General features: G+C 43.1%; 1 protein-coding gene across 1 annotated transcript in view; it reads right to left on the bottom strand.

The window, feature by feature from the left end:
• Nucleotides 1–19,785, bottom strand: part of VPS53 (VPS53 subunit of GARP complex) — a 138,000-nt gene that overhangs the window by 53,338 nt on the left and 64,877 nt on the right. Inside the window, exons 12-13 of the mRNA XM_084862898.1 lie at nucleotides 11,996–12,097; nucleotides 6,312–6,406 (exon numbers count right to left, since the gene is read on the bottom strand). Of these exons, the coding sequence (XP_084719024.1) occupies nucleotides 6,312–6,406; nucleotides 11,996–12,097 (197 nt within the window). The remainder of the gene's footprint in view (nucleotides 1–6,311; nucleotides 6,407–11,995; nucleotides 12,098–19,785) is intronic.

Here is a 19,785-nt window from a genome sequence, read left to right as displayed (position 1 = left end):
TCTAGGGCTGAGGTAGGACAGTACAAGATGAACCTAGTATCTTTTGCTGTACCAGAAAAGTGCTTTAAAAAAAAGAGAGAGGTATGCAAATAAGGTGAAAAAATGAGTTTGAAGGGGGTTCCAATAGCTAAATCAGGGCCTATTTGAGCATTAAAACAAATAATGATGGGTCCTGGAAGGAAAAAAGAACATTAGTGAAAAAAAAGTTAGGCGAAATCCAAGTTAGGTCTGTTGTTTAGTTTAATACTGTACCAATGTTAACTTGTTGGCATTGATAACTGTACTATGATTAGGTAGGAAGTTAACATTGGAGGAACGTGAGAGAAGGGAATATGAGAAATCCATACTATTTCTGAAAATTTTCTGTAAGTGTAAATTTATTCCAACATAAATTTAAAAAGAAAAAAATAGTAATGACTACAACCCATTGAATAAAATAGAAATTTATGAATCCATACAATATAAGTAGATGGGGGAGAAGATAAAGCTTTTGCTTAAAATATAATGTCACCCGGCTGGTGTGGCTTAGTGGTTGAGCATCGACCTATGAACCAAGAGGTCACAATTCGATTCCAGGTCAGGGCACATGCCTGGATTGCAGGCTCAATCTCCAGTGTGGAAATGCAGGAGGCAGCCAATCAATGATTCCCTCTCATCACTGATGTTTCTATCTCTCTCCCCTTTTCCCTTCGTCTCTGAAATAAAAAAATAAAATTAGCCGGGACCGGTTTGGCTCAATGGATAGAGCGTCGGCTTGGGGACTGAAGGGTCTCGGGTTCGATCCCAGTCAATGGTATGTACCTTGGTTGCGGGCATATCCCCAGTGGGGGGTGTGCAAGAGGCAGCTGATCGATGACTCTCTCTCATTGATGTTTCTAACTCTCTATCTCTCTCCCTTCCTCTCTGTACAAAATCAATAAAATATATTAAAAAAAATTAAATTAAATTAAATTAAAAAAATATATATATAATGCCAACTAACAAATGTAAAAGAAATGACAATTAGAAAAATGATCATTTGACAACAATGTTAATAATAAATGATTTAGGCAAGTACCCAAGAGATACTTGCCTAAATCATTTATTATTAACATTGTTTAATTTATTATTATTTTTTAAAAATATATTTTATTGATTTTTTACAGAGAGGAAGGGAGAGGGATAGAGAGTTAGAAACATCGATGAGAGAAGAACATCGACCAGCTGCCTCCTGCACACTCCCTATTGGGGATGTGCCCGCAACCAATGTACATGCCCTTGACCGGAATCGAACCTGGACCTCTCAGTTCGCAGGCCGATGCTCTATTCACTGAGCCAAACAGGTTTCGGCGTTTAATTTATTATTAACACTTTAAAATAAATCAGTGAAAGATGAGAAAAAGGCTATACATATGGTTTCAAATTTTCTCCTGGCACTAATTACTTATTAATAAATACAGAAAAGTGGCAAACACCATCTAAACTGAGTAATAAAAATGAACACAAATTGAAGGACAAACTGACACTGGTGCCTCCTGACATGGGTTACTAAGAACACAGCCCCACTTCTGCATAAATCATCCATCATGAGAAAACACCAGACTGAAGGACATCCCACAAAGTACGCTTCACAAATTTCAAGGTCATGAAAGATAAAGGATGAATTATTTTTCTGGACTGAAGGAGACGAAAAGAGTCAAGTACATGCAACCCATAATCCTGGAATAAATTCTGGGTTATAACCAACATGACTGAAAGTAACTGACAGTGAAACTCAGGCTTGAGGAAGGCAGAAGACGCAGGAGCTCCATTTCAACAGAAGTTATCAGAGGGGGCTCAGGAGGACGGGCGGATGGTTCACGAACAGCTTTTCTGAGAGAGATGTAACTGAATGAACAAAGTGCCCATGCAGAGAAATCTCTTCCTTGAGAGTAAGCAGCAGAAAAGACATTCCCAAGAGTAGAAGACATACTATGTTACTCCTTGAATGTAAACAAAAATTGAGAAAGCTGCTTACAGCACAGAATGACAGCTTAGCCTGACCTGGTAAAGCCGTGGCTTTGGGGACATCTCCACTTTCTGCCTCCTCCCGGGTACTGGCTCTGCAGTATTGCTGTGCTTGGCTTTTGGCTGGGGCAGGTGCTGCCAGAACTTTCCCTGGGCAGGTGGGAGGCTGGGGAGATGAGAGGATGGACCCCAGGCCAGGCCCAGCAGAAAGCTGGCAACACTGATCAGGCCACCCAACCGTTGCCTAAGAGTCCAGAACAAGATCACAGGGAGGGCAGGGCACAGTTCTTGAGCACCATTTACTTGTGCCAAGTACCCACCTCATTTCACCCTCACCACTAATCCTAGGAGGGGAGCATTACTAACTTCACTGCAGAGGGGGCAGAACAAACTCGGACAGGTTAAATTCCATGCTCGAGATCCCAGGTGAGCGAGGGCAGAGTTCTGACTCAAATCCAGGCCTGCCTGGCATCCAGATCCACGTTCTTTCCACTACACTGTGTTGGGTCTCTGTCATTGCGGAGCTTGTGAACGGCCTAAGATTTTCCTCCCTTGAAGATTTCTGAGTCAGAGCTACAAGAGTAGTAATTTGTACAAAAATCAGTCCCTACCTGAGCTTCTCCCTAGCCTTAGGATTCTTTGACTTAAGGGAAGAAAGGCTTTATAGAATCCCTTGAAATTGTACTCAAAAACGGTGTGTAGGTTCATGAAGATTTGTTTTGGCAAGAGTGTCCCTGGCTTTCATCAGGTTCTCAGAGGGATCTATGACTCAAAAATGGTTAATAACCACTGCTTTAAGCATTATTTGGTCTGATTCTCTCCTTTCACAGATGTGGAAGTGGACTTGGTGAATTCTATTTTCTACTCTAAGCTTTTGCTGCTTATTCTGGAGCTACAACAGTACAGCCTACGCAGTTCTCCTCCAAGCAGCTTCCGCCGCTTCCCTCGTGCTGTGGAAACATCCTAGCGAGGCCAAATGGCAGGATGAGCGGCCAGCGCTTCATTTTTCATGGAGAAATGGAGAGTCCCTACGGAAGGGAGGTCTGGCCCTTTGCCCAAAGTACCACGAACAATGAGTATTCTTTACATGAATCAAGGCCGTGCGAAAAGAGTAGGTGCCAGAATTAGAATGATTCGGAAGAATGACTTTAGACCTGATAGGTTGGGGAAGAACGTGTGTGGTTATCTCACATGCACTTTAACCCCTGGACCCAACAGCTTTTAAGCCTTTTTAAAAATAAAGATTTGGGTTGATAAGAAGGGGCTTTGCCCAATAACAGCCATCCAGGTGGGTTGCTTTAAAACCCGGTAATCGAGTCGGCAAACAGCTGATTCTTATTCTGGCCCTCTCTGGGTCTCACTAACTTCCTGAGAAAAACTTCCTGCACGCAAAAGATGGAGCGCTTTTCAAGGACTCAGAGGCGGGAGCGTTAGCTCAACACACTGAGATTGTGCTTCCCTGCTATCGCCGACAAAAGTTCTGCTCAAGTAAATGCAAAAAATTCTTTACAGGTTTTAAATGTTTCTTACAAAGGGAAATCCAGATGATTTGTATTAGTTTCCAGTCTCTGTAAGAGGAATGCAAGTCAACCTCCTCAAACCAGAAGAGAAAGGACTGTAGGTCCCTCCGGTGACAAAATAGGAAGGCAAAAAGGAAAATCTCTAAGTGTGGAAACTGTCAACTATGCTCAGAAGGTGGAGGCCCCAGACTCCTTTCTGGGACCGGCAGTCCGAATCCACTTGGGATAGACTGGACTAGGAGCCTGCACTGGTTTTCTATCAACGTTTTCCCATCAAGAAAAGTCTAAGTAAATAAATAAAAACAAAGGACTAAGAGGCAATAGTAACGACGACCCTGTGTGCGCCTACAGGCATAAACCCAGGGGGTAGAAAGCAGAAATAAAACTGTGGCATTATAAGGCAAAAACTGTCCAGGCAACTTGATTGGGTGGGTTGAGTGGGGGGGAGCAGTAAGCAGGTTTTTTGTTAATGTAGAAACTCTTTTACAAAGTTCATTTTCTGGGATTTTAATCTGAAGCATTTAGTCACTGGGGAGGAAAAGAATAGAAGTTAGCTATAAAAATCAAGTAGGTGACACTTTTATTGGGGCAGACTGGGACAGTCCAAGAATGTAGATAATGATTCATTCTCCAAATGCTCATCTATTTATAGTGTGTTCATCCTGGAGTTATTTCTTTGTTTGCCTTCTTTCTTTTTTATTTTGACTGATGATAGGCATGATATTTTGCTTTGATGTGTTTCTAAGTGTGGTTTCACACTGCTCAGTAAAAATGATGCAGCCAACAAGTATGCGATGATTGCAGTGTGAGGGTCTGGCTGTATGGCAGTGTTACAGCAGCTTCCTAGTTTCTCCCTTTCCCTCTCTTTTTAAATCTTCAATGACTTTTTATTTTCTTCAATCTTCAATGATGAGAGAAATAGTATGGAGACATTGCTATCTAACGCATAACCTTTTTCAATAAAAAATTCCTGTGTTCAGTAGCATGGTTAATGCTGCTGATCAGCCTTCCCCTCCAAACTGTACACAGCGGCTTGGAATGTTCACGACTCGCATGTGTGGCAGCAGAAGATAATCTCTGTATTCTACATCGCTACCGTTTTGCATAAAATAAATTGGTAAAGATTGATACTTAGGAAAAAATTGGGTAGGTGAATAATAATAATGTTCCATGTGGTGAACCCACATATATTCTCTTAATCTTATGATTTACCCCTAAAACACATTTGGAAACAAGAATTCACTAGCCTATGACAGAATCATTAAAAAGGGGGTAAAAAAAGACTGGGCTTTGGTGCCTAAATGCTTTCCCAGAGTACTCCCCTCAAGAACTTTTCCGCAGCCGCTGCTGCTCCTCCGTGTGAGCCACTGTCCGGTCCTCTGTGTGTGCTCTGCAGGCTACCAGGCCTCCGCGTGGAGCCTGGGCCAGCCTGCCTCCACAGCTCTGCTGTGCCAGAAGCCCACCCTGTTCCCGGTCCGCCTTCCAGTGTGGAAGGGTCTGCATACCCTGGCTGTGGGCAGAGGTTCAGGGACGAGAGGGGATTTCTAGCTTCGCATGAGCAGCGGACACGGGATCACGCGTCCTCTCTGACTGTAAGGAAACCTGGCCACACTGGGCTGCTCTATAAATTTTCTGGAGCCCTTAAGTTTGTAAGATGCATACACATTAAATAAATGACAATCCATAAAAGAAGGCAGGAACCCATCAGTCCATACTGACAAACAAATGGGGGAGAAGGGAGGCTCTCCCTTACAGCAGCACTCCAACTAGCAGATATAGAAGTGATGGAAACAGACGCTAACATCTGGCAAACAATACAGTAATAATCATGTCGGGCAGGAATCATCAGAGGATGTCAAAGTGAGTAGGCAAAGTGTGATGAAAAACAGGATATTTACATAGTCCCAAAGTACCCCCTGACAAGATACTCATTGATCAGAAAGAGGAAAACAGGAGCTTCACAGCAGTGAATGCTGGCAGACACCACGCAAAGCAAGTGGTCACAGTTAGCATCTCCAGCAAAGGGACGAATCCACGTGACACGTCTCCTGATATAATGCTCTGAGGACACGACATGGCCTCTGGGGCGTTCTTGCCCAAATTCTTGCATAATCGGGATTTAATTGAGAGGCAACATCAGACAAACCAAAATTAAGGGAATTGTACAAAACAACTGCTCGATACTCTCTAAAAGTGTCAAGGTCAGGAAGGTAACAAAAAGACTGAGGAACCATTCAAGATTGAAGGAAATTTAAGATCTTGACAACTAAATGCATAACTGGATCTTGAACCAGAAAAAGGGCATTCGTGGGACAATGTTACCCTCCTGATTTTGATAACTATGGATATGAAAAATGTTAACATTCTCTGGGGGAAGGGTCTCTGAGAATTTTTGTAACTTTTTTATAAGTCTAAATTACTTCAAAATGAAAAGTTAAACAAATTGTACTTGAGAACATATACATTAGAGATTAGGCTGTCTTTCTCTGTTTGCCAGCGCCTGACACTGTAAAGCCCGCGGGCTGACACATACAGCTATGCAAGGGCTTGGTGCCCAGGGGGAAGGGGATGTTGGGATCCATTTGGGACCTTATTAGAGTCAAAATCAGGCTTCTGAGATTTATAGACACAATAAATGATAACATTCAAGAGATATAAAAATATCCTTAACAGGTTTCCTGGGAGGGTCAGGGGCGGGCCAAGTCCTTCCTTCCGCCTCGGGAAAGAGCTGTGACCTTGGGAAGCCCAACCACAACCAGAGGAGGGGGAAATGCAATAGAAAACAGCCAACTGTTCACCACTCACTTGTCCTGGGACTCAATATACACGTAGAGATGAGGCTCAAAACACTTGGAAACAATGCCATGGAATGGGTTGTCTGGGGCTTTAGGCTTCTTTGGCTGCAAAGAAAAAAAGACAAGAAAAGAAGAAAAAAGAAACCCTATACTTGAGTTGTCTTTGAAAAATTTCAAGCAGTTTCAAAGTAAATGTCCCTTCCAAGTTCACTCCTAACTATAGATAAGCAGCACTCAATGTCACTAAACTGGCCCAAGCTGGTTTGGCTCAGTGGATAGTTTTGGCCTGTGGACCGAAGGGTTCTGGGTTCAAGTCCTGTCAAGGGCATGTACCTGCGTTGCAGGCTCCACCCCTGGCCCCCCTTCGGCATGCATGCAGGAGGCAACCAAATCGACGTGTCTATCTCACATCGATGTTTCTCTCTCGGTCTCCCCCCCTCCCCCCACTCTCTCTAAAAATATCAATGGAAGAATATCCTCCGGTGCAAATTAACAACAACAACAAAAAAGTAACTAAACTGGGTCTACATCCTGCATTGTAATTCATGCCAACTTGTGAACAATAAGCTGGCTTTGTTAGAACATTTACTTGCTTAGTATGGTGAAAATTTACTGCTACTTTGATAATACATGCATTTTCAATTTGGAAGTGATTCATCATCCAACTGATGTTTTGAAAATTTAAATCCTAGCTAATAACAGCATTTATATTTATAGTGCTTTAAAAGTTATAAAAGTGCTTTTACATGATCTAATTTTGATTGCCTCTTTTTACTAATTGTTATTATGAACCAGGCACTTTAATACAAAGTAATATCTCACCTACTCCACACAAACCTCAATGTAGGAATTTTTACTATTATTTATACCTAAAAAAAAGGAGTTCCAGCCCTAATCAGTTTGGCTCAATGGATAGAGCATTGGCCTGTGGACTCAAGGGTCCCAAGTTCGATTCCGATCAAGGACATGTGCCTTGGTTTCGGGCACATCCCCAGTGGGGAGTGTGCAGGAGGCAGCTGAATCGATGTTTCTCCCTCATCAATGTTTCAGACCTCTATCCCTCTCCTTTCCTCTCTGTAAAAAATTAATAAAAAAATATTAAGAAAGAAAGAAAGGAAGAAAAGGAGTTCCAGCCGGCTAGGTGGTTCAATAGTTGAGCGTGGACCTATGAACTATGAGGTCACAGTTTGATTCCTGGTCAGGGTACCTGCCCGGGTTGCAGACTCAACCCCCAGTGCAGGAGGCAGCCAATGATTCGCTCTCACTGATATTTCTCTCTCTCTCTCTCTCTCCCCGCCACACCTTTCCTCTCTGAAATCAATAAAAACATATTTTAAAAGAAAATTTCTGATTTTGAGCTGTGGTAATTTAAGTGGATGTCTTTCTTCTTAAGAAATACATACTGAAATCTATAGAGGTAAAGGGCATGATATATGCAAACTAACAAGTTGTTCTGAAAGAGTGATGGGGGGAGGTTAGGGAGGGAGAGAGAGAGGAGGAGCGGGGAGGAAGTGATCAAAGTAAATGTTAACAACCAGTGAACCAAGGTGAAAGATTTTAAGAGTTCCTTGTAATATTCTTAAAACCTTTCTCTAACTTTGACATTTTTTTTAAGTGAAATAAAATAGAAGACATGGGAGATGGGTACCAATGGCCTGGTAGAACATCCCCGAGACAGCTGGGGAGCAGTCTGAAGAAATGGCCCCCGCCAACCTTCTGGATGGCACAGAGGACACTGATGTGTGGGAGCATACAGAAACCCATGCCTGTGCAAACAAGGGGGTAAGATCAATTCCCCAGTTTTGATAATGCCCTGTGTTATATAACACTGTCACCACTGGGGGAGGCTGGGAGATGGGTACATGGGTTCTCTGCAACTTCTTGTGAATGTATATAAATTATCCCCAAAAAAAGGTTTTTAAAAAGTGGTTCAGGCCGAAACTAGTTTGGCTCAGTGGATAGAGCGTTGGTCTACGGACTGAAGGGTCCCAGGTTCAATTACGGTCAAGGGCATGTACATTGGTTGCGGGCACATCCCTGGTGGGGAGTGTGCAGGAGGCAGCTGGTCGATGTTCCTCTCTCATCGATGTTTCTGACTCTCTCTCCCTCTCCTTTCCTCTCTGTAAAAAAAATCAATAAAATATATTAAATAAATAAATAAAAATAAAAAGTGGTTCAGAAGAGAGAAGAGAGATGGACTCTGAATGTGAAGAAGTTTTAGGAATATCTTACTCTATTTTTGGCTTGTGTTCCTTTTTATGCATGCATGAAGATGACATGATAAAAATCTCTAAGTCTGAAGAAGCCATTCGGTAAAAAATACAGATTCTAAATGATGAAAGAAAATGGCTACACCAGCACACTCATCCCGACCAGCCTTCCTCGGGCCCTGGGCTGGACGGGCCCCACAGCACACTCTGAATTTGGCACTCGGAGAGCGGCATAATCAGACCGAGCGGGCGTCCCCACCCCACCCGCAGGCGATCTGCTCTGCCCAGCCTCTGCCCACTAATGCCGCTCCTGGCAGTGAGAACAGAGACCTGCCACCACAGCGCTCGGTCCCCTTGCAGCGCTCTCAGTGTGAGATGGGAGGAAGAGAACAATAGGAGAGACGGCCTGAACTCTCCTTTCTTTCCACGGGGCTGCCTCCTGCCCATGGCTGTGCTCACATTTAGATAATAGGAGCTGGAATTTCAGCCTAAGCTGGTGTCTCCTTTTGCACCGTCCAGCTCCCCAAAGGGTTGGTTCTCGGCTCAAAGCATCCACTAAGTCATTTAGCAGTAGCACGCAGGCTGGCTTTCTGAGTGTGTGAATTCTGTCCAAAAGCTGCAGATGTGGAAGCTATTTCCTCCTGGAGTTTGATGGAATAATAAAAGGTTACTGTTGTCACAGTAAGGAGGTCTGCAGCTGGCCCCATTTCCTTTTATTACTATCCAATGTAAACAGATTAAGTCTTACTGCTCGGATCACCAGAAGGGGACATTTTTAACCAGAAATTCCTTATTTCTTCTGCCTCTTTCTTTTAGACTTTGAGTATCCTCATTCTCTTTTCATATGCCATTTTATTTTTATCATTCGGAATATGCTGGCAACAGACTGTTCGAACTAAATGCCTCTTTTCAAGTTCATTCTCCCTTCACCATGACCTGAACGGTGGCAGTGAGCAGCAATGAGCCTTACCATGGGGGCACACTGTCCACTGACTGCAGTGCCCCAGTGGGCTGGGTGACCCAGGGTAACCTTCCCCCACCGCCTCCGGCTAAGCTCGCCACAGCAAACTGTGGACTTCCTCCCCAGTACTCCACGGGCTCTGTGCACCCAACTGGAAGCCACAGGAAGCGGCTGCGAGGAGGAAGATCCTGGCGCTCCCACTTAATCAATCACAAGCAAGACAAGTGCTGGCGAGGCCTGCAAGGTCGGGGACGATATGTGAGGAGGCATTCATCACTGGTGTGTAAGTTTTATTACTAAGAAGCAATAGGCTGTGAAATTGCAAGTGGATAATCTAGTCTGGGGATTTTTTAGTACTTTATTTTTAAACACATTAAACCCCTGGATCAAAGGAAATTTCACCTGGAAGTCCACGATAAAAGTGGCTCATAAAAGGACTCCTTTGTTTGGAGGTGACTTGGTCTCCTCCCAACTCCCCACAGTGATACCTGATGGGGGCCCTCGGGAAGCAGTCTGAAAGCAATTAGCTCTTTCTAAAGATCAAGAGACCAGGGAAGTCTGGAGAAAGTAAAAATCTAGCTCAGTGGTTAAGCATTAACCTATGAACTAGGTCATAGTTCGGTTCCCCGTCAGGGCACATGCCCGGGTTGCAGGCTCCATCCCCAGTGTGGGGCGTGAAGGAGGCAGCCAGCCGATCAATGATTCTCTCTCATCATTGATGTATCTATATCTCTCTCTCCCTCTCCCTCTCTAAAATCCATAAAAATATATCTATTTTAAAAATCTACTGAAGGTCATGTGGTCAGATGACAGACCAGACTGGCACTTTCCCTACCACAGGACTCTGCTTTACCACATGAGTCTGTGTTCTCTGTCCGTAGAATGAGCAGGTCTTGGTCATTATTACAATAACTTTGAGCTTCCGGAATGAGCAAAAAGTTTCATAAGAAATAATAAAAATCGGGTTTTATTTTGTAGGAAATGGGGAGTTGTATCCTAATCCAGTTTAATCACATCCAGAGATGACTAGCTAAAGGGATAACTTTTCACAGCAGCACTAGAGCTGAGTATTCAACCACACAGTCCTGGACATGACAATGGCAGCCACCAGCACTGGGCGACATGGCACCCAGGGTGGGTGGAGGAGATACGCCAGAAGAATGAGTTCTGCATACAGCTTCCTCCTTCCCATCCGGTCCTTCCTCCCAAAATGTTACCAGAAATCTTGTATTCCTCCCCACGCTGGCTGATAGGATGGCTTTAAATCAATTTCATTTAATCCTATAGATCTCTGGGATACAGCCTGAAGGTACCCTTCAGTTTTATTCATTCATTTTTATTCATGGGAATAATTCCTATGTCCTCTACTTTTCATTGAGACATCACAGGGTAATAAAAGTGCCAAGAAAGGAATCCTAGTCTCTGACTTCTAGGCCTGGCTTCCAGTCCTAGCTCCTTCACTTCCAGACTAGGCAACCCCGGCAAGTCACTTAACCTTTCGGAGCTGCAGGCATTGCAGCTCATATAAAGTCATATAAAACGAGAGACGGGCACTGTGAAGATAAAATGAAATAAAGCATGTGAAAGGCTTTTAAACTATAAAGCACCATAAAAATGTGAGGTATCCATTTTGTTATAATGATTTAATCAATGGACCAGACACATTTTATTGCATCACTTCAGAACAGCCCCTGGAAATTCTGCCCTCCTGGCTCCTGCCAGGATTGCACACGGCCCTCGCCATGCTGGAAATACAGGGTGAGCTGCAGTGTGGCTAGGCTTCCCAGAGCTAGTCTTCCTAGCCAGCCTTCCTTTGCTGATGTCTGGACCAAACCAATACTCTTAAAATAATTCTTTAGAAGCCAAAGGTAGAAAATTAAAAGGAAGGATCACTAATCCAGGCAGAAAAAGTTCTGATTTATTGCTCTAAACCCTTCTTGTCATAAAATGGCAGTGAAACAAAAACACAGTTCTTGTAGAACGAAGAGAGAGGAAATTTAGAGTTGGATAGAAAAATCCGAAGGAAATGAAAGTGCTAGCGTTCTGGGAAAAGTAACTCCAAATACGCCACTGGGTCACCGTGATGTTTCCAGGCCTCCAGCGACCGGCTCACCCTGCGCGGGGGCCGCCCCAGCGGATGGCGCTAACCCTGCTGAGGACCTTCCGGCCTCTCATGTCCTCACCGGACCAGATCAGAGAGCAACCGGAAGCTGAGCTGACAAGTTCAGGAGATGATAACTGAGGGGCCAGAATTCTGCTGCCCCACCTCATGGGCTCATTAAGCTTGTGTGTGTGGCTAATTCCGGTGGTGAGACTTTTGGGAGCAGAGAGGCGGGGCAGGAAGGGCTGCTGTTTCACTCAGTTTTCTAAATACACTTTCAGATGATGGCTCTCTGTAAAGACCACCAAAGCTGTAATCTCTGAATGTGGTCGACAGCCAGAGGATCATATGTAGAGTGAGCAGACCCATTTTCAGGAACAAGCACTAGGTAGGATGCAAGTGGAAGTGCAAACCAGACTTACTTGATCTAAATCTCCTTTCTCCATGGCCAGTTCTTCCATCTCTGGTGTTGACTCATCTTCCAGGAAGGGATTGGTAGATAGGGGTGGAGACTCGAGTTTTTTCTGTTAAGATATAAGAGACAGGCATCTTCTGAGCTCTCCCCATGGCTTTTTCCATGTCTCCCCAAGAGCCAAATCATGAAATCTGACCTAATGAGCAAGAACTAAGGCAACATGACCACATGCTCACCTTTAAGCCTTCACACTGTTTCCCACCTTCTTGAAACCTTATTGCCCACCCAACCCCATCCCAATCCAACCCAATCTGGCTAAAACTCTTACTTATCCTTCAGGATGCAAACTAAAAGTCCCGCCTGGGAAGCACACAATACATATAAGAGACCTTAATGGTGGTAATTCCAGCGCAACGACAGAATCAAGGCAGCTCTTTGGAATTTTTTACAAATCCGACCTTGAGATGTTTATGCCAGGGAGCTGGGAGTTCTAGCAGAGAGGGAACTAAGTAGACAAGCAGGATAAAGGAAATTGGCTGGTGCTGGGGATGAGAAGGGGCAAGGAGTGGCTCTCTGGAGACAAGAAGCCGGGTACAGCCCCAGCCATGTGGGTCAGCTGGTTGGAGTCCTGTCCCATACACCAAAAAGGTTTAGGCTCCGCACATACCTAGTGTGCAGGTTCCATCCCTGGTCGGTGGGAGCATGTACAGGAGGCAACTGATTGATGTTCCTCTCTTTCTCCCTTCCTCTCTCTCTCAAATCAATAAACATATCCTTAGGTGAGGGTTAAAAAAAAAAAAAAATCCAGGTGGAGAAGGAGTTTCTAATGTGACATTTTAGCATATATTAATGGAGAAATGAACAATTCCCTGAGCCAAGAGGGACAGCAGATGGACTATAGTGTGAATGACTCTGTCAAGTGCCAGGATATCAGCTAAAAATATTACCAAAAAAAGAAAAAAAGAAGAAGAGGAAGAAACCACACCTGTGTCTGTGTCTGGTTTAGACTTCAAGACAATTCTGCTTACACTCACATAAACTACAAAATTCTTGGCCATAACACTTGGATGCTATCGCAGTTAGACAGAGCTTCAGCATATGAAGAAAGCCTTGTGATTAATGCATTAGCTCAAGGTAATCATTAGTAGGATAATGGCTTTTGTGGTATCCTGCTGAGAAACAATATGGTCTAACAACTAAGCAAATATTTCAAATGTACACAATCAGAACTTTGACTTCCTTGCCTGATACAGAAAAAAAAAATATGTATCCTATAAAGTAAAAGCTATTTAAGTTTCTTTTTTAGAATTAGGCTATTTTTAGGAAGAAATTTTTCTTTTTAAAAAATATATATTTTATTGATTTTTATTTTATTTTATTATTATTTTTTTTTTACAGAGAGGAAGGAAGAGGGATAGAGAGCTAGAAACATCGATGAGAGAGAAACATTGACCAGCTGCCTCCTGCACACCCCCTACCAGGGATGCGCCCACAACCAAGGTACATGCCCTTGACCGGAATCGAATCTGGGACCTTTCAGTCCACAGACCGACACTCTATCCACTGAGCCAAACCGGTTTTGGCAGAAATGTTTCTTTGAAAACAATATTTCTAAGCTTTAGTTATCTCTGTAAGGGTTGTTAGTAGTGTAGGGAAAGAGGAATGGTGAGAAAGGAAATCCATGAAGCCTGAGCTTCAACAAGATAAATGAGTAACTAGCGTTGGATTCCTGATCCCACCGGCTCCGCAGGGGGTTTTGGGGTCACACTGTTGAGCTGAATCTTTATGCTCTGAGCCTTTTGGCCCTTTGGACATGTGGAGAGCAAGTCAGTAATTGAAGTGAAAAGCTTTGTTCAAAACCATTCAGTGATAAAACAAGGATTTGAATTTTTGAACTAAACAATACTCATCTGTTGTTTGGTCTACCAGGGTTGACAATAACAGATCAAAATTATACACAGGTGAGCCTCATTTTAAAAAACAATGCTTTACTGGAATTAATGACAAAAAGTGGACATCGGTGAAGTGAACTGCGGGCGCTCCTGGGCTCCACTCTCACGGGAGTGTCTGTGGATAGATGTAAGACGTAAAGGCAGCACTGAAAAGGCATTTGGGGCAGGAGAACATGGGCCACTTGCTCAGTGTTATGGGTCGGAAGAGTCCCAAGATTTCTTTCCTATCCCCACCGTCTGTCTCTATTAACATCCCGATGGGATTCCTGAGGGAGTCATAGGCACTAAGGGACTTCTTCCTCATTCATTTGCGGCACAGATGTGTCAAGTGTGGACCACGATGTTGCAAAAAAACGATTCATTCCTTCATTCACCCACTAACAAATGGATGTGCCATATGCTGGGCGCCCGCTGCCCTCATGGAGCTTATGGTCAGGCGAGGAAGATGGACCTTAATAAAATAATCACAAAAACGTGTGATGAGGGCCATGCAGGAAAAGTATAGGTTTCTATTAAAGGGTGTAACACAGGGTCACAGAAAACTTCCCCAAGGAAATGTTGGAGCCAGAACTGAAGGATGCTCCAGAGTTAAATACGTGAAGGGGACAGGAGGAGTGAGGTAGGGGTGCCAGAGCTTTCCAGGCATGGAATAGCTTCTGTTTGCCGTTCATTCAGCAGTATGGACTGAGCATCTACTCCAGGGGTCCTCAAACTTTTTAAAGTGGGGGCCAGATCACGGTCCCTCAGAGAGCTGGAGGGCCGGACTATATGAACTACTAATTCCTACTGTAACACCTCGGCTGCGCTCACTGCTCAAAAAACCTGGCGGGCCGGATCAGACACCTCTGCGGGCCGCATGTGGCCCGCGGGCCGTAGTTTGAAGACCCCTGAACTCTGTTCCAGGTACTCTTCTAGGCACTAGAAATACAACCCTGAATAAGACGGAAAAGGAAGGGAGGCAGTGATAAAAATAAAACTTAGGAACGGGGTGGGCTGGGGTGATCAGAAAAGGTCTTTTGGAGGAGTGATGGTTGAGCAGAAACCTGAATAAGAAGGAGCCAATCAAAGACCTGGGGAAGAGCATTCTCCGCCGGGGGACCTGGTGCAAAGACTGGAAGGAGCTTGTTGAGTCTGAGGGACAGGGAGGAAGACAGGGCATGAGATGAGAGAGGCAGCAGGAGCTCAAGCACATAGCCTTTCCTGGGCCATGGTAAACGTTACGTTTTTCTTATGGCAATTGGGCAGTGAGCGCGAGTTTTAAACAAAGAAATGATAGGCTCTGATTTAGATTTTAAAAATGTCATTTCAACATTATGAACTGGGATGGAAAAGAAGACCAGCTTAAGAGGCTGCTGCAGTGTTCTGGGCAAGGGCCCATGTGGGAGAAGACGAAGCTGGCGCTGTGGAGACAAAAAAAAGGTGGCCAGATTTGGGACATATGTAGGAGATAAGGTCCAGAGGACTTGTTGAGAGTGTATGTGAGGGTGAAGGAAAAGAAGGAATCTAGGATCATTCTTGTCCTGAGCAACTGCGTGGCTGGTGTTACCATGAACTGAGTAACAAACCCTGGGTTTGAGTCCAGCCTCTATCACTTGGGTACGTTGCTAAACTTCTCCAAGCCCCAGTTCTTCTATAAGGAATGTGAAGGGATAGAAATATCCGCTGCAGCCGAAACCGGTTTGGCTCAGTGGTAGAGCGTCGGTCTGCGGACTGAAAGGTCCCGGGTTCGATTCCGGTCAAGGGCATGTACATTGGTTGCGGGCACATCCCCAGTGGGGGATGTGCAGGAGGCAGCTGATCGATGATTCTCTCTCATTGATGTTTCTAGCTCTCTATCCCTTTCCTTTCCTCTCTGTGAAAAATCAATAAAATATATTAAAAAAATAATAAAATAAAAAAAGAAATACCCGCTGCACAGAGCTGTCATGAGGCCTAAACGAGATACTGTATGTAAAGCATGAGCTATGCATGTAACGCTGCTTCACACATCGCCTGATGCAGAGGGAAGCCTCAGTGCGTGTTCATTAGCGTTTCATGGGGGCGGGCAACTAAATAAGGCAGAAAGGTGGTTGTGTTTCTCTGGATGAAGCAACTCTCCGAAGAGGAAGAAATGGGAGCCCAGGGCCAAGAAGTCTTGTAAAAATGACTCCTTTTAATCACAAGTGAGATCCTGCCCCGACTGTTTTGTCTCTTTGAGATTTCTCCAGGAAATGAAAGCGACGGGCCCGTCAAATTACAAGGCACAGGACCACCGAGTTTCCCTCCTTCTTCCCTAGTCTCCATCAGAGCCCCAGAGTACCACAGGAACCACTACCCGGCTGGTAAATGTGGCGGTGCAAAGCCCCGAGGGCGGGTCCAGACTCCTGCTATTGGGAAAGCCACACCAGGGCTCAGATTAATGTGCTGTGATGAAGGGGCAAGCCTCTGCAGAGAGCAATCAGCCCACAACTCAGCCTTCTGTGCATGAGCCCTGTTGTCAGAGCCAACCAGACCGCACTTCTCATTCTCGCTTTGCAGCTGCTGTAAACCATAGAGAATTACAAGCTTGGGTTTAGATTTTAAATAACTCAAATGACATATTCCATGAGCTCTGGGGCTGCTAAATGAAACCAAAAATTTGTCAAGAAATGAATAACTTTCCAATTTTAAGAGAATTCATTTTTTTTCTTCTTTTGTGTGTTTTTGTTCCCCGTTCTGATTTCATTATTTTATGCTGTGAGAGCTGATGTTAAGTCCACACAGGAAAGAAAAAATTCTTCATATAGTGGATTCTTACTAATTAAACCACAGGGGATTCCCAACACCTCCAAAACCACAAGGGCCGCAGGACAGTCAGATTGTCTAATTTACTGCTGGGGAGGCAGAACCTTCATCTTTCTGAGGCCCTGGCTGGACACTTCAAATTATCAAAGAAGGAACTCTGAAACTTAAGACTAATCTGTTACTTTCCCTGGAGGAGAAAACATTCAGTTATGAGCATTCCAGGCCCTGGGCAGGTAGCTTAGTTGGTTAGAGCATCACCCTATATGCCATGGTTGTGGGTTCGATTCCCAGTCAGGGCACACACAAGAAGCAACTAATGGCTGAGGCCGGTTTGGCAGAGTGGATAAGAGAGTAGGTCTGCAGACTGAAGGGTCCTAGGTTTGATTCTGGTCAAGGGCAGGTACATTGGCTGCGGGCACATCCCCATTGGGGGGTGTGCAGGAGGCAGCTGGTCGATGATTCTCTCTCATTGATGTTTCTGGTTCTCTGTCCCTCTTCCTTCCTCTCTTTTTCCCTTTCTCTCTCTCTCTAAAATCAATAAACAAAAAAATAAAAGAAATGAAAGTTCTGTAATTTCTGCAATTCTTATTTTGTAAATATTTTACTCCAACCCAAATCCTAATTTGTCCTTGAAGAGATGGTCTGGAGGCTTCAGCTATGGCTGTGAACACAGCACTGTGCACACCTGGTTTAATATTGCTGGGCTCCCCTCGTGGTTTCACCACGTTCGTTTCTCACATTGGGATAGTTAGTTATGTAAAGGTTTCTTTCTCCATAAGCATCTGTGATATTCAATTTTTCATCTTTTTCCAAGGCCCTCCACAAAGAGGGACCGTGAAAAACATTTTGAACACATTTTGATCGGATGAGAAACGCTTAATAAAATGTTCTTCAGACACCTTGGGAACATTTTCTACTTTCTGTAAACAAAGCAAAAAAACCTTGTGTATGTGTGTGCACTTGTAAGAAAGTCTCAAAAATATAACCCAAACTATTAAACAGTGAACATTTCTCAAGAGAGGGATTTAGAGTAATTGAGAAGAGATAGTTCTTTTTAAATATTTTATTCTGTTTGAGCTTTAACAGCATTATTTCTCTCTCTCTCTCTCATAGATAAATTAACTGGAGTGTGAAGATGATTTATAACTAAATCAGAGAGTATTTTCTAAAACCCTCAATATTTTAAAATTGCGATATAATTAGCATACAATCCACCATTTTAATTTAGTGGTTTTTAGTATATTCACAAGGCTGTACCACCATCACACTATCTAATTCCAGAACACTTTTCACCCCAGAAGAAACCCCTATCTATTAGTTGTCACTTCCTGATCTTCTCCTTCCCCCAATCCCTGGCAATTACTTATCTAGCTTTACGGATTTGTCTATTCTGGAGATTTCATATAAATGGTATCATATAGGTGACCTATTATGTCTGGCTTCTTTCACTTAATGTAGTGTTTTCAAGGTTCATCCATGTTGAACTATGTGTTGGGCTGAATAATATTCCATTGTGTGGCTATATCACATTTTGTTTATCCATCTGTCCATTAAAAGATATCTGTGTTGTTTCTACCTTTTGGTTACTATGAATAGTACTGTGTAAACATTCATGTACAAGTATTCATATGAACATGAACATTTAAAAAAAAAAAAAATATATATATATATTTTATTGACTTTTCACAGAGAGGAAGAGAGGGGGATAGAGAGTTAGAAACATCGATCAGCTGCCTCCTGCACACCCCCTACTGGGGATGTGCGCACAACCAAGGTACATGCCCTTGACCGAATCGAACCTGGGACCTTCCAGGCCACAGGCTGATGCTCTATTCACTGAGCCAAACCGGTTTCGGCGAACATGAACATTTTAAAGTCTCTTGGGTATACACTTAGGAGTGGAAGCAAGTATTATATTCTAACAAAAAACAAAACAAAACATTTTTTAGATCGTCTTGTCTTTTCTGGCAGAGTTATTAGCCCTTTAAATTAGGCATCAGTACATGAGCACCATGCAATGCACTAAAAGAGTGAAGACTGAAAGAGTGCATTGCATGGTGCTCATGTATTAAACAATAAAGATTTTTTAAAAAAAATCTTTATTGTTTAAAGTATTACATAGGTCCTCCTTCTCCCCCCATTAATCTCTTCTAGCCTACAGAGATTCTACTTCTTCTGATTCTTAATAAACCATCACTAATATCAAGACTCAGCAATGGGAGAGACTAAGCAGGTGCACTCAAAAGAGACAAGAAAACAGAAAGCAGTTTAAAACACAGGCTAGCTTAAACTTGAAAATGCTCCTGGCTTCTGATCCCATAATTCACTTGTACCATAAGAGAATAATCTGAAATGTGAACAGACTTGTTCACAAAAATGTTCACTGTGGCCTTATTTATAAAAGTGAAAAGCACCTAAGGGATAATACGGGAAATTATGAACCATTTATACAGCAAAGTATTGCAGAGTGATTGAGAAAACACTTAGGATATGACATGAGGAAAAGTAGAATATAAAATTATATTTATATATCACGTATAAAAATTACCTTAAAATGGATTGGGATCTAAATAAAAGGAGCTAAAACTAAAAAACTCTTAGAATGAAGCATAAGTAAATGTTTATGACCTTGGATTCCTAGAAGAAAACAGAGGCAGTAAACTCTCTGACATCAGTTTTTAGCCACTATGGAAAACAGTAAGGAGCTTCCCCCAAAAAATAAAAATAAAAAATAGAACTACCATATGACCCAGCAATTCCACTTATGGGTATCTATCCAAAGAAAAGAAAATACTATTTCCAAAAGATATATGCATCCTTATGTTCACTGCAGGATTATATGCAATTAGAGGCCCAGTGCATGAAATTAATGCACAAAACAACCCACAGAATGGGAGAAAATATTTGCAAATCATATACTGGCCATGATAAAGCACATGAATACATAAATATATCTAGAATATATTAAAAAAAAAAAACAACTCCTAAAACTCAATAATAAAAAGACAATTTAAAAATGAGCAAAAAACTTAAAATAGACATTTCTCTATAAGGTATATTAAAATGGCCAATAAGCACATGA

This window comes from Pipistrellus hanaki (assembly GCF_964339955.1).
Source record: "Pipistrellus hanaki genome assembly, chromosome: 16".
NCBI classification, from domain to species: Eukaryota; Metazoa; Chordata; class Mammalia; order Chiroptera; family Vespertilionidae; genus Pipistrellus; species Pipistrellus hanaki.
This window is presented reverse-complemented; position numbering and strand designations above follow the sequence as displayed.